Source organism: Ostrea edulis, chromosome 2 (genome assembly GCF_947568905.1).
Source record: "Ostrea edulis chromosome 2, xbOstEdul1.1, whole genome shotgun sequence".
NCBI lineage: Eukaryota > Metazoa > Mollusca > Bivalvia > Ostreida > Ostreidae > Ostrea > Ostrea edulis.
This window is the reverse complement of record NC_079165.1, coordinates 68,465,805-68,479,615: the sequence shown is the minus strand read 5'-3', so window position 1 is coordinate 68,479,615 and position 13,811 is coordinate 68,465,805. Positions and strand designations below refer to the sequence as shown.

The following is a 13,811-nucleotide window of genomic DNA, read 5'->3' as shown; positions in this document are numbered from 1 at the left end:
AAGGGGAGATAATTAAGAAATAGTGACATTAGGTTGGTATATTTAAAAACTTCTTTGTAAAAAACCAAGAAAGCGGAAACACTGAAAGTTGTATGGATTATTCCTTTTATAATGAAGATTAAAGTTTGTTCATATCACGACCAACGGGGTCAGGGCGGGGTCACAATATGGGTTCAATGTTAAAATTTAATATTGGTTATACATAGCAACAATCTTTTTATAAAAAATCTTCTCAAAAACCAGAGGTGAACAGTGTGTAGAATTAGTATGTTAGCATTCTCTTGTGATGTAGGTTCAGGTTTGTTTATGCCATGGCCTCTGGGTCCAGGGGGGGGGGGGGGGCACAATAAGGCTTCAAAGTTTATCCTTTGTTATACGTAGGGTAAAATCTCTACAAATCTGCTATAGAATTACAAGGTGGCAGAATATCAACTTAAGATGTAAACTTCCTTATGTAGTGTAGCTTTAGCTTTGTTCATGCCATGATCCCTGGGGCCAGGGTGGGGGATATATTTGGGTTTTTAATTCAACATGGATTATATTTGGAAGGACTCTTTGAAAATCTTTTCCTTAAGAACCACATTGATTCAGATTGTCCAATTGATTATTTTCAAGTATCCTCATATATTGTAGTTTCTGATTTGTTCATATCACGATACACAGGCCACGGTGGGACTGTAATAGGGGCTCAAAGTTTGATATGGGTTCTGAGTGGAGAACAAATTTTAAATTATTCTTCTCAAGAGCCTTAGGGATGCATATTGTCAATTGATAGAAAGCATCCTCATTAAGTGTGGTTTCGAATTTGTTCATGCATGTATTATGAGAGAGTACAAGTCTCTCTTTCTCTCTGAAACTTTAGACACCTAACCATCATGACGTTGGGGGATGGATTAATTAATCCAAAATGCATTAGTGATTGGCATGGTGGTTGTTGATGTTACAATTTTGACTTTCCCACAAATGCTGCAGTGTATCATTAGGTTAATATGTAGTTATCACAATAATGCATCACACAGGAACATGTTTGTCGTTTACTAAGTACACGAAAATAACAACCATTGTTCAAATATACATATAGTTATCGTAAATTTTTTACCATAGTGGAAACGACGTTCACACACCCAAGAAACACAGCATATGTACATGAAGTTGTAAAGTAGCAAAAAAAAAAATATATAATATGAAACATTTTCTTTTAACATCAAAGAGGAGCACTTGAGCTCTGCTTCGTAAGATGCAAAAAAAATCAAATATCATGTAAGACAAACATGTGAATTGTTTTGTTTTGAAAATACGAGTTCAAGTATATTGTCTTGATTAACCTTCCTCAGAAAAAAATACATTAAGAATTAAGTGAATTCAATTGATTGTACAGTGCATTGTTTTACGCCAATTTGACGACCAGCTGAATATGGCTAAACTAAATCAATTTGAAATATTCAGTAATTTTCCGTTTCTGGTCAGCCATCCAGCGCTAGAGATTTAGTGGTGATTAGAACTTCGTACAGATGTGGGATTTCTTTACTAAGGCTCAAGAACAGAGCAGCCAATTCCTCTAATTGACTGTCGTATTCAATGTCAGAAAAGGAAGACGAACATTGCATGTGATACACCACATATATAGGAATCGAAGAACGAGGAAATGTCTTGAAAATTTATGATCGCATTTTCACTTGAGTAGGATCTAATTTCTCAATTGCAGAGGAAATAACATCCCATAACTACATATATACCGCCAGCAAAACAAGCTATTTTATTTCCAGTTGATCTTGATCTCCAGCTCTGTAATTGTGTTGTCTGGTTTCGCCATTTGTTTTGTATTTTAATTAAAAACCACCCAAAGCCTGTTAGCGGATCTGCTTTTGAAAATTATGTAATTATAGCTGACCAACGCGTCACAACTGATATTACTGTACAATTCATTCCTATTCAAATGCTAAACATTTAACGGTAAATATTTGAAACTCATACGCGTATGAATATTGTGCTATTTTTAAACATCTTTGATATTTGAGAAAATTGTGAAACTTTTGTTGTCGAAAGTGGATGGTGGGAAATAACTGCTCCCAAACCCATATAAGAGAATTTGATGCGAGACCAAAGTTCCATGTTATAATTTCTTCAGCAAATTTCTGTACCCAGCATATGATAGAATATCCTAGAAACCAAACTGCTATCTAAAATTGCTTTATATATTTGACCCGATGTAAGATTTACATAAAGTGGAATTCTATCTCCCTATGACCTTTCTTTCAGATTCTTACATCTCCTTTAAAATGAAATAGTATAACTCAATCATTCAATGAGGAAAAAATATGATTTAAAAGAGGTAGATTATAAATTAAGAAATTTAATTAAACTCTCGACCATAGAGTCCTGCGTAAGGTACTTGTATAAAAGTGATAACCCTAAAAGAGTTCTCATTCACTGAAAAAATAATAGCAATGCTTTATTGGAGATTAGTTTGCATAAACCTTTTATTTTATTCTTCATCACCGAGGGCAGTATATAGTTCGTTTTAAGTCAAATAGCGACATGCTATAAATACTACATGTACCTATACTACACATGTATGCAAGTCTTCATTCGCTAATTTTATTGTCATGGTGGCTGATATTTGAGGGATTATATTCAATTTCATTAGAATTCCACCCATCACATGCATGTCTTTGACCTTTTTCACACACACACACACACACACACACATATATATATATAGTCACCCTTTTAGACAAGTTTTGGGTGTACTGTCTTTTCGTCCCCCGTGTGTGTTATTCATATTGATTGATTGTATCTTGCTTAAGGTCTCACTCGAGAATTTTTCACTCATATGGAGACGTTACCAAGAGCTTCAAAAGTAGGCCTATCTCGGCGCTTACGGCCATTGAGCAGTGAGGGTTCTATAGCGTGCCACACCTACTGTGACACGGGTCATCCGTTTTTAAGGTCAACTCCGAGGGTCCGTGACATTCACATCTGATGCCGAGCGTGTCACTACCTGTTTTAACGACTTAGGTGTGACGCGGCCGAGATTCGAACCCCGGGCCTTCTGCATGCGGGGCGAACGCTCTAACCTCTCGCCTTTCCTAAGGTCTCAAATTTTTAAACAATTTGTGCAATATATATCCACTCGCTTAATTTATTGTACCTTGCATATTTGTCTCATTCCCGATTGCATCAATACACACTAATATACTCTTGAGTGATGTTGCGTTCATAGCAACTTCAAAAATTCTGCTATTGTAAATTAACATTATGAAAATCAAATTTCATTTCTTCCATAAGTTAGAATTCGACGAAAGTTTCCCATAGCTTTGTTATTTTTCATCTTGCAAGAAACGAATGAACTTTTCGTCTGAAGTCTTACCATGAAATCCTGGACATGTCACCCATATATACTTCTAAAAGATCCTGATTATCCATGTGTTTACTGTACCCAAAGTAAGGCATTATGCCTTGTATTTACCCTTTATATTTCAGCTACACGATTAAATGCAGCTTTTCATGATTATTTGGTATCATACATAATTTCATAATCACCATCCATAATCTTAAAGGTTCACATAAAATTTGCAGAATTTTTTTTTTTTTTACAGAACATACACACATTGACATATAAATAATTCGACGAAAGTTTCCCATAGCTTTGTTATTTTTCATCTTGCAAGAAACGAATGAACTTTTCGTCTGAAGTCTTACCATGAAATCCTGGACATGTCACCCATATATACTTCTAAAAGATCCTGATTATCCATGTGTTTACTGTACCCAAGGTAAGGCATTATGCCTTGTATTTACCCTTTATATTTCAGCTACACGATTAAATGCAGCTTTTCATGATTATTTGGTATCATACATAATTTCATAATTACCATCCATAATCTTAAAGGTTCACATAAAATTTGCAGAATTTTTTTTTTTTTACAGAACATACACACATTGACATATAAATAAGGATATTTGTCTTCTGATGAAATTCTTCTAGTTTAAAGTCAGTACATAAAAAACATGATGTTGAGTATAAAGTCTTGGTCCTTCAGGCGTTTTTATCCTATGGAAACAGTAATAAGGACAGGGAATCCATCCAAAGTCCCAAACAAGCTCTGTGTCTTTGCTTAAGTCGTTAGTTAATTATTTGTTGAGTTCTATATCAAGATTTCAAACTATGTCCATACACATTGAGAAATGAACCACTATTAAATTCCATCAGAAGCCAATGGGTAATATAAATTGTAGGTATCATAATTCCCCTTGAAAAGAATATTTATCTTCTCTTTTCCTTCTTTGGACGATGACTACAATAGTAACAAGGATTATGAGAACTACCACGACAGTGGTGACGATTCCAGCGATGAGGGAAACAGGGGTGCTAGAAGACTTTGTTGTAGATTCTGAAAGATAAATCAAAAGAATGAAAAGCATTCTTACATTTTTATAATCCCATGCGGACCCGGGTTAGAATAGGTCCCCAGTACCCCATACTTGTAAGAGGCTATTAAATGGGGCGGTCCTTCGGATGAGATGGCAAAAACCGAGTCCCCGTGTCATGGCACGATATAGATCCCTCCCTGCTCTAAGGCCGTAAGGGCCGACCATTACCGACAACGGTGACGTCTCCATGAAAAGTGAAAATAACGAATAGTGATCAATCTCAGAACTCCTTTAGGGAATACAAACTTGAGAGTTGGCCAAATACGGACCCTGGATATACCAGATGTGGGATCAGGTGCATAAGAGGAGTGAGCACCCCCTGTCGACCGGTCACACCCAACATAAGCCCTATATCTTGATAATGTAAACAGAGTAATCCGTAGTCAAACATCAGTGTGCCAGTAAAGGCGTGACAATTCTTGAGTGGGACGTTAAATAATATACAACCAACCTTATTATATGATTATTACTAGAGACTCATAGGCCTTAATAGTTACCTCAGTAACGGGCAACGACATTTCAATGGGCAGCTCTATCAACATGGTGTTGATTAATTTTAAAAAGTGAAATAATTTGTTAGCTTTTCAGGTTCAGTTTTCGAATGTCCAAGAGTAACAGAACATGTCTAGTGCTTTATAACCATATATATCGTATAGTAATGTTTCACAGTAGGATAGAAAAAATATGTATCATCAATCTTTTCTTAATTTGAATTTTGGTAGAGGCCTACTTGCTTCTCATAAACATACATAAATAATTCACAGAAGATTATTTTTAAAGATTAAATACATTTTCACTCCATACGCATTTGAACCCTCCTTAAGACAACTATAGTACGACGCATCACAGTAGGTCACCTGAGTGAGAGACAACAACTGAATCTTTGCAGTGGATATCCTAGCATATCGTTATATATATATATATATATACTGGAGAGAAAAGATACAGACAAAAAGTATGTATATATTCAGTTACCTATACTGCATGATGCAGTAACGCTGGGTAACCATTCTGGGGAGTTCTCAGTGTTAGTGCACACGTACTCAGTTTGGCCTTTTAGACTTCCAACACGACATCCCGTGATGCTGACTGTACTACCCAATGAATAGTTAACATTGGACTTCGTGCTTCTAGGTACACTAAGCAAACCACAGGAACGCACTGAAATATGAGGTCATATTCAAAAATCATTTTGCAGAAATATTATATAAGAAAATACAATGTGAGCAACATTGTATTCTACCTTTAGAAATTTCCGTCATGCTTGCAGAGTATCTTTGATACGAATCCCATGTGTTTTTTGCTACTCCAACATCTTCAGTTGTAAACAAATCATACAGACACCGTGCATCACCAAGACAGATTTCGAATGTGAAGTTTTGATGAGGTCTCGGACATTTGATTTCTGACATCTCATTTCCTACATTGTATGGTATTATTTGATTTAGAGTGTCGTTGACGTACCCTGCAACATTGAATACATAATGTATGTAACTGCGCATGTTCAGAGTTGTATTTACTTTATATGATCACGATAATTCGAGGATCCAATAAATTACACTGTTTATTACATGTACAAGAGTCTCTCGACCACATTGCTTATAGAGAAATGAATTTTTTAACTTTCTGTACCTTACTTTACAGGTCCAGAGTGACTGACCTTTGAGCACATGCTAATTTGAACAAAATGGAATGCTTGAACATCAATTTGACAAATTATAAGTTGGAAAGGATAATTATCCATATTATCTTTTAAAATCTATATACATGTATATGAACACCTTTTGGTTTAAACTTGAGCATTGCTGTCATATCTTGAAAGATTAATGAATCTGCATGTACAAGACTTGAGGATATTTGCATGTCATTTGAACAAACTATAATCACGTTGATCTTGAAATTTCAAATCTTCTTTAGCACGATTGCATATCAATCGGCATAGTTTAACCCTGATGCTCATAAGATGCGGACTTCTACAAAATTTCGAAGATTTTTATGTAATATGTCCCTCCTTTGCAACATTCGGTGACCCTGACTTATCCAGAACGAACTCTAGATCAACAATAATTCTACACACTAAACTAGCATAGATTTTATCGTCTCTGATCGAGTTTTAGGGAATATTGATTGGTTCTGCGGTTTAAAGTACTACCATTACAATCCCTTCTAACACAAGGAAACATGTAACTACACATAGATGACAGGCAGATGATCAAACTTCGTACAGAAAAAGCTTATCCGGACCCATAACACAGATCAACTGATGATCATTGTATGTAAGCTTATCCGGACCCATAACACAGATCAACTGATGATCATTGTATGTAAGCTTATCCGGACCCCTAACACAGATTAACTGATGATCATTGTATGTAAGCTTATCCGGACCCCTAACACAGATCAACTGATGATCATTGTATGTAAGCTTATCCGGACCCCTAACACAGATCAACTGATGATCATTGTATGTAAGCTTATCCGGACCCATAACACAGATCAACTGATTATCATTGTATGAAAAGAAACTAATAATCATTGTATGACATTCTCTTCAAATTTTGATTTAATAGGAAAACTCACATTTTGATATCCAAGAAAACTGAGTGTCATTATTTGTAATGGATTCCGTGAAAGTTGTCATAGATGAGGCATCTGATCTGCTAAGTAATCCTTCCGAATTGTCCTATTGTCAACAAAAATGCCAAAATCTTTTGAAATACTTACTCACTTCACTTTGAAAAGGTTTCTCAAATCAGCACGAAATTATTTGATAATGATACATACATACATGTGTATTCCTATAAATGAATCTTACCATTTGTGCTGAGGATATAGAAACAGTGACGTGCAAAGAACCAGTTAGCTCAAACATCAGGATACCATGGCCATTTTTAGAAAGAATGGTAAAATTAGACTGCCTGCGTATTGATAGATCGTCATTGTTTACAACCGTCAACTCTGTAAAGATTCACCTATATAGTGACTGATCTGAACAGAGAATAAATAAAGCATATACTATCTATGCGTTATATAGAAGGTAAACCTATGAAACGTTGTATTCTAATTCAGTCATACATACACTGTGAAAGTTTTAATAAACTGAGATGATATTAGTGATGTGGGATTTCCCCAGTTAAATGATATTTTACTTCTATGGAGAGTTCAGATTGACTAAAATTCAAAAGAAATGTCCAGTTTGATCGGTGCAAGGTACATCTCGAAAACGGCTATTTATTAACAATACCCTCAAAGTCTTGCCATTTGTTGTCCTCTCTGTCGTAAAACTGATACTCATTGTTGACAGTGACATCAAGTATGTGCTCTGATGTACTGGAATTCAGGTAGTTTACGGTTTTGTGGACTTCTCTAGATTTCAGTTTGATTACTACCGTTTCCCCCTTCACTCGTACTCCCACAGCTGTGAGTATTGTTGATTTTATTGAAGATCTCGAGTGAGTGTTTTTCTGAAATCGACCCTGGACCATTATCTCTGAATCCTGATATAAAATGTAGTCTCCGTTCTCACACACCAATCCCGGAAGTGCGTCAAACGTGATCACGTGAGACTGTCCAAACACCATGGCTATAAAATACAGTAAAATTGTATAGGTATATTAAACGTTTTACGGTGATTATTAAAAAGATGGACGGATGGCATGAAGTTTAGAACAAGGTTACGCTTAAACACACTGAATTATAACCAACAATACAAACATAAGAAGCTATACACAGCTTCTAGTAGTACATGAATATAGTTACATTGTATGCTTTCAGATAATTGTACGTAGTTACGTATTTTAGCTCATATTTTCATCTGTATTCTCACTTTAATTGTTTTACCAATCTAACTAAAATCAGATCCTAGAATACGCTCACAATCGCTACAATAGGTTCTTACGCAGAGTGTACGGCGTGGATCTAAGAAATCTGATTTTAATTAGTTTGATTGCTTTACAAGGATTGAATTTGGTAATCACCCAATTCCAAGTTTAAATGGTTATCATTTAGTATATTTTTATACCCTGTGTTGGAGGCATATATGCTTTGCAATCTTTAGTAGGCCTAACATCCATGTAAAAATCACAGTCTTTGTAATTCGCCCAGATACAACAATAGAAGAAGGTCATGACGTCAGCAAGGCCATGTGACAGAGAGGGCACGGACCCAGGAGTTCCGTATGGATCGGCTCCCCAATCATGATATCTATCTGGCGTGCTTCCTTGAAAAGTGTCCTCGGAATACTTTAACAAGCCGTCAGCACCGTAACAGCACTGGTTTCCCGCCTTCCCTACAATTCACAAAAAGTATGTAACAGTAGTTGAATTTGAAGCCAGGACAGATTTAAGTAGTGTAGTATAATTCGACATATTTAGAAGAAAGAAACGTGAACTTCGGACGATCGATATACAATGTACATGTATCTATACTTGATTTCAAATTAGCAATTTGTGTAGAAAACCAAAGAGAAATTAGTATGCAGTGAGTTCATTGCGTTATCTTCAGTTATATTTCATTAAGTCTTCTATTTCATTAAGTCTTCCTTTTTGTGCTACCTGTATTATAGCCTTTCTATCTTACTGTCAAGTACACATAAATTGTTTAAGTATATTAACCTATGGTACTGACGCTCCTAACACAATGTACTGCGCCCTTGTGAAAAGCACAAGTCGGTGTTTTACTGTACATGTTGCATGACAAGTCGGTCTGCCATCTTCCAAAGTCAGACAGTGCCTGTTGAAGCGAGCAAGGACATGGGTCAAGGGAGGTTATCCACTGCATATCATTGACCTCAGTTTGGTACCAATTCGTGCATTTTTCATGCAACCACTGTGTTCCATACTCTTGCTCCAAGTATTTCTTCATAAGCCAACCAAATGGAATTGCACCACTTGGCATAGTTCTTAAATGAGATTCACATAGATGTATACATACATGTAAACACCCGTAGGTCTTGCATGTATTTAGTATGGATTGTACAAATAAGACTGCACCTAAGGCATCCGTATGTTAACTTAAAACCAATGCATTATGCATGCAGAATACACTTACCTATAAAGATTTGCATGGGTAATATTTCTAACTTTAACGGCAACAAATCCAGCCTCGTATTCAGCACACGTTTCGTCACATGTTACGTCACTAGCATTAAAGGTTACATATCCTTTGTATACAGGTATATTCTTGGCTATGGGCAGATAAAACCCCCAGAATGTCTGAAGAAGAATGACTAATTGACAGTTATATATATACTGTTTACATATAGGGTTATAAACAATCTAATGAAGCATCAGTATTTGCTTACTTTTTCTGAGTATCCGACGAGAAAAACATCGACATGTGCTTCAGGATAAACACTCAGCTTCGATGCATTCCAACGAACGGTTAGACCACGTGCTGATGTCCCACCCCACCCGGATCCTTCCAAGGAAACGAAGCGGGATGACAGTGTTGGGTGAACTGAAAGGAATAGTGTTTCCCTACTAGAGGTACAGTTATGTTCAATAAGACGATTTCAGACGTTTACATGTTATGTCACGGAGCTTTACCTACGGTAATCCTCGTTGTGTATGAAACAGAGGCACCATCATTGAGGGACACACCCACCATGACACGCCCCCTTGCTGTTAGTGGAGGAATCTCACATTTCGCCTTTATTTTCGAAACACGATAACAATCTCCTATGATATACGGATGGGAAAAGTCGCCTAGCACGAGTTTGATTGTGTCATTCTTGTAAAAGCATGGCCCCGATACTTCAAGAATATTTCCTCCAAACATATCTATTACTTCTGGTGATACATATGCTTCACCTAAATATAGTATATAACATTTGAAAAACAAAGCATTGATCAACACTAATTGCAAACAAATCTATTTCAGTTTTGTTTGTTTTGAAAACTACCATCATTGCATTCACGTCTGACGTCACAGCCTCCTTTTACTGGTTTTTCTGAATGAATAAGGTAAAGGTGGCGACCTGACGAATGATCTAAAGGTACTACATCAATCCACCCTCTTCCGTAACCGTAATTAAAACCTGACTGAATAAACAATTTCATAAGAAATACATTGTGATCTATCTTGATGAAAATTCTCAAAATCTGGGAAAGTTCTAACCTGAATTGAAACATTTTCTAGCAGGCTTGTATCATTTAACTCTACCATGGCAAATGTTTGTCGGCCGTCCGTAGCAAGGGTGAGACTGGAGTTTACATTCTGTTTAAACACACGTATTTATAATGTATAAATCTTCATAATTTTGAGTGATCACAAACACATCTGCCACATAGAAATGAATATTTTGATACCTGACATATCTCTCTGTCTTGACAAGATACTTCTTTAGTGTTCCACATTACAGATATGGCTAAAGTCACAGAAGCTGATTGGATCCCGACAAAAGACCTTGAAATGATGTCATCCAGATTACTTAAAAACGTTTTACTTGATTTGTTTGAACTCAAATGGATATGATATTCAATGCTTGTTGTTTTGTTTTTCTTCTCAAACAGAAGGGGTACAATAAACGGATAGTCGTCAGATGCCTTCCAGGACTTTAGTGAATTGCTGTAATTTCTGTCAGGATTATACCTTGCTCTTGAGTCAAAAGCAAGCATTCCCTCTGGAAGAAGCTGGAATGAGTTAAACACAATTATATACAAATATCCTGATATGAAGTACACTATATTTCTATGTAACGATTGCTTTCTTTCTTGTTGTCACAACAATGATGTTAACTAAATGGTACACTTAATGGTGAAAGAAACACCACTCCTAGATAATCGTTGTTCTCAAAGTGAGGAAATTTAACGTACAAATATATCGGTGTAGTATTCCCCAAAGTACACCAATCTCATATCTTCCGGGAGAATTATGTGAATGGTTGAATTTTCAATTCCAGTTAAGACACCTATAAAGAAATTGGCATCAAGTGCTTTTAATATTACGAAATAATTTTCTTTTAAAATCTTACCATATGATTAGGTTATTCATATATGAAGCGTCCTATTGTCCATTTTTCAGAATATCTTTTTACAAAGCATATTTTTCTCAGATACTAAATCGTTAAAAACCTACATAATTTGCGATTGAAAGAAATAAAAAGCTTCCTGGCTTGGATTTTTCGAAAAAAGAATCTCAAACTTAAGTTTGAGTTTTCTTTTATTTGAGCAGTGTAACTTAGAGTAAAATCTCAGACTTTAGTCCAAGTTTCGACTTTTAAAGTTTATTTCAAGAAATCCAGGTCGTTAACTTACAGATGTTACTTACATATCACGAAGTTCAGTGCAAAGATGCAAAGGGAATGGAAGAAGATATTCATGGCTTCGCAAACCTTTTATGCCCAGATTTTTAAATCCCACTTCAATAGCCTGCAATTTGAAGCAAATCATATCACATATACTTAAAATGCGATTATATAATTTTAACAACACCCTTTCGATATTACGTACGTGTCACATGTCAATGATATTTTATTACCTTTCACGTCTTAATTCCACACATATACTGTTAAACTTAAAGTCACTTGATACGAACATAATAATGGATGCTGTTTAATTGATATACATGTATACTGTTTGAGTTACTTTGGTTGTGATAAGTACAAATATAAAATTCCTTTAGAAAATAAGGGACTTGTAAACTTTCTATGATGTTCAAAAGTTAAACTACGAGTATATTACCCCTCCCGATAAAACTCTACACAAATTTACCCCACTACTTTGTACTTCATTGAGAAATCAAAAGAATAAATTACATGTCATACGGTAAAATATATTCATTTACCTATAAAAATGTTTTAGTTTCCATCATTTTTGAAAAAAAGTTGTTTGTAGCAAGTGTCGTTCTTAATCTTACTTGAACCCCCCCCCCCCCCCCCCCCCTGAAATTATGATATTGTGCAATGCTATCAAGAATATTTCCACACATGGCAACGCTATTTTGAAAAGATTTCTTTTTTACTTTCGATTTCTGTCCATGAACATTATAATGATGTAATGAAAGACAAATGATAAGTTTCATAACTACTACACATGTACAAAACTTACCTGTAAAGACCTGCCTATTCAGTGCAATTCATAAGCATCAAAACCAGGATACTCTTTCCGCGATACGATCCGGGTCGTGTTCATTGTTTATATTCATACGTGCCTCGTCTAATCCCTATCTTGGTTCCTCTGTATTAATCTGTTTGTTTTAGGAGCTTGGTAATGTACACAACTTAAGTATCACACCAGTGTTAACTTAAATATTGACATTTGATGTGTTGGAAGTGATGTCTCGCTCTGGTACATGTAATTCTTAATTCTGAAATATCATTCTTAAATATGTTTTATGGTATCATTGTATCTATCTGCTATTTTGAAAATGGGTTATTTGTTGATATATTAATATTTGTGTTATTTGTTGATATATTAATATTTGTGTTATTTGTTGATATATCAATATTTGTTGATATTAATATTTGTGTTATTTGTTGATATCAATATTTGTGTTATTTTTCATTTGATGAATCACCCAATCATAAGACAATTATGAAAAAATTTATGACCTGTTCTTCAGTTATATTGAACATTATTAAAAACCGATAAAATTGCAGTACTGTGATCATGTGGAAGACTAACATAATAAGTTTGTCCTTCACAGCTGTTAGTGAGGGCTTGGTAGAGCACCTACTTCCTCCTGCTCAATCTCTCTCCAGAGGGCGTATTACGCTGCGCTACAACACCTCTGTCAACGTCTAAATGACAAGATTCTTGGCAAAACTTACCTATACCTATAGCATCATGGATAATAATTTTATAACTTTAAGTTTTATGCTTTAAATCTTAAAGTAGGTTCATAAAAACAACGAATTCCATGATTATACTAGTATTATTGAATGAATGAATATTTATATATAAACCTTCTAATTCGCTCAGGTGTCTCATATTTACCATCTTCTGATTTTAAAAAATTCAGAGAAGTGTTAGATTTGCTCAGATATTATCATTACAGTTCGATATGCTAAGTTAGTTTTTGTACATTTTGGTATAACTTTTCAGACATTGACAGAGGTATTAGTGGAGCGTAGCGGGAACGATAACTCTGGGTAGAGATTGCCTCTTGCTATGTAGTTTAGGAATCCAGTGTAGGTACGGCAACTCATATTCATTCGACCCATTGCCTGGGATATTAAATGTGTTTAAAACTGAAACATGATTTTAAGGAATTACGTCTCACGAAAAGGAATTTAGAGTATAAGTTGATTCCCAAATGTGGAATTAAAGCCAAGTTCTTCTAACATACAGCTGTAATAATGAGCCTTATAACGAAGACAGTGTTGTTACACGCTTTGGCAGCTGGAACCAGAACACATTTCCCATGTAAGCTTTCTA

General features: G+C 35.4%; 1 protein-coding gene across 1 annotated transcript; it reads right to left on the bottom strand.

Annotated features, from left to right (window-relative positions):
* Positions 1–2,464: 2,464 nt before the first annotated feature.
* On the bottom strand, positions 2,465–12,579 carry LOC125680645 (sushi domain-containing protein 2-like). The gene is made up of 17 exons (XM_048920336.2): positions 12,483–12,579; positions 11,704–11,804; positions 11,250–11,344; positions 10,743–11,066; positions 10,552–10,650; positions 10,337–10,475; positions 9,981–10,244; positions 9,737–9,891; positions 9,484–9,647; positions 9,048–9,334; positions 8,456–8,722; positions 7,679–8,017; positions 7,250–7,392; positions 7,015–7,117; positions 5,678–5,899; positions 5,410–5,595; positions 2,465–4,394 (listed from the first exon to the last, which is right to left on the bottom strand). Exons 2-17 carry the CDS (start codon positions 11,753–11,755, stop codon positions 4,243–4,245), a joined length of 2,991 nt encoding a protein of 996 aa, XP_048776293.2. The 5' UTR covers positions 11,756–11,804; positions 12,483–12,579; the 3' UTR covers positions 2,465–4,242.
* Between the last annotated feature and the right edge of the window lie 1,232 nt (positions 12,580–13,811).

What these genes read in the sequence shown, in the direction of transcription:
- LOC125680645 (XM_048920336.2), bottom strand. Translation starts at nt 11,755, where the DNA reads ATGAATATCTTCTTCCATTCCCTTTGCATCTTTGCACTGAACTTCGTG. An exon ending in TGCACTGAACTTCGTGATAT is followed by an intron (nt 11,345 to 11,703) that starts GTAAGTAACATC and finishes ATTTCTTTATAG; the next exon opens with GTGTCTTAACTGGAATTGAA. An exon ending in TCGTCGGATACTCAGAAAAA is followed by an intron (nt 9,648 to 9,736) that starts GTAAGCAAATAC and finishes ATTCTTCTTCAG; the next exon opens with ACATTCTGGGGGTTTTATCT.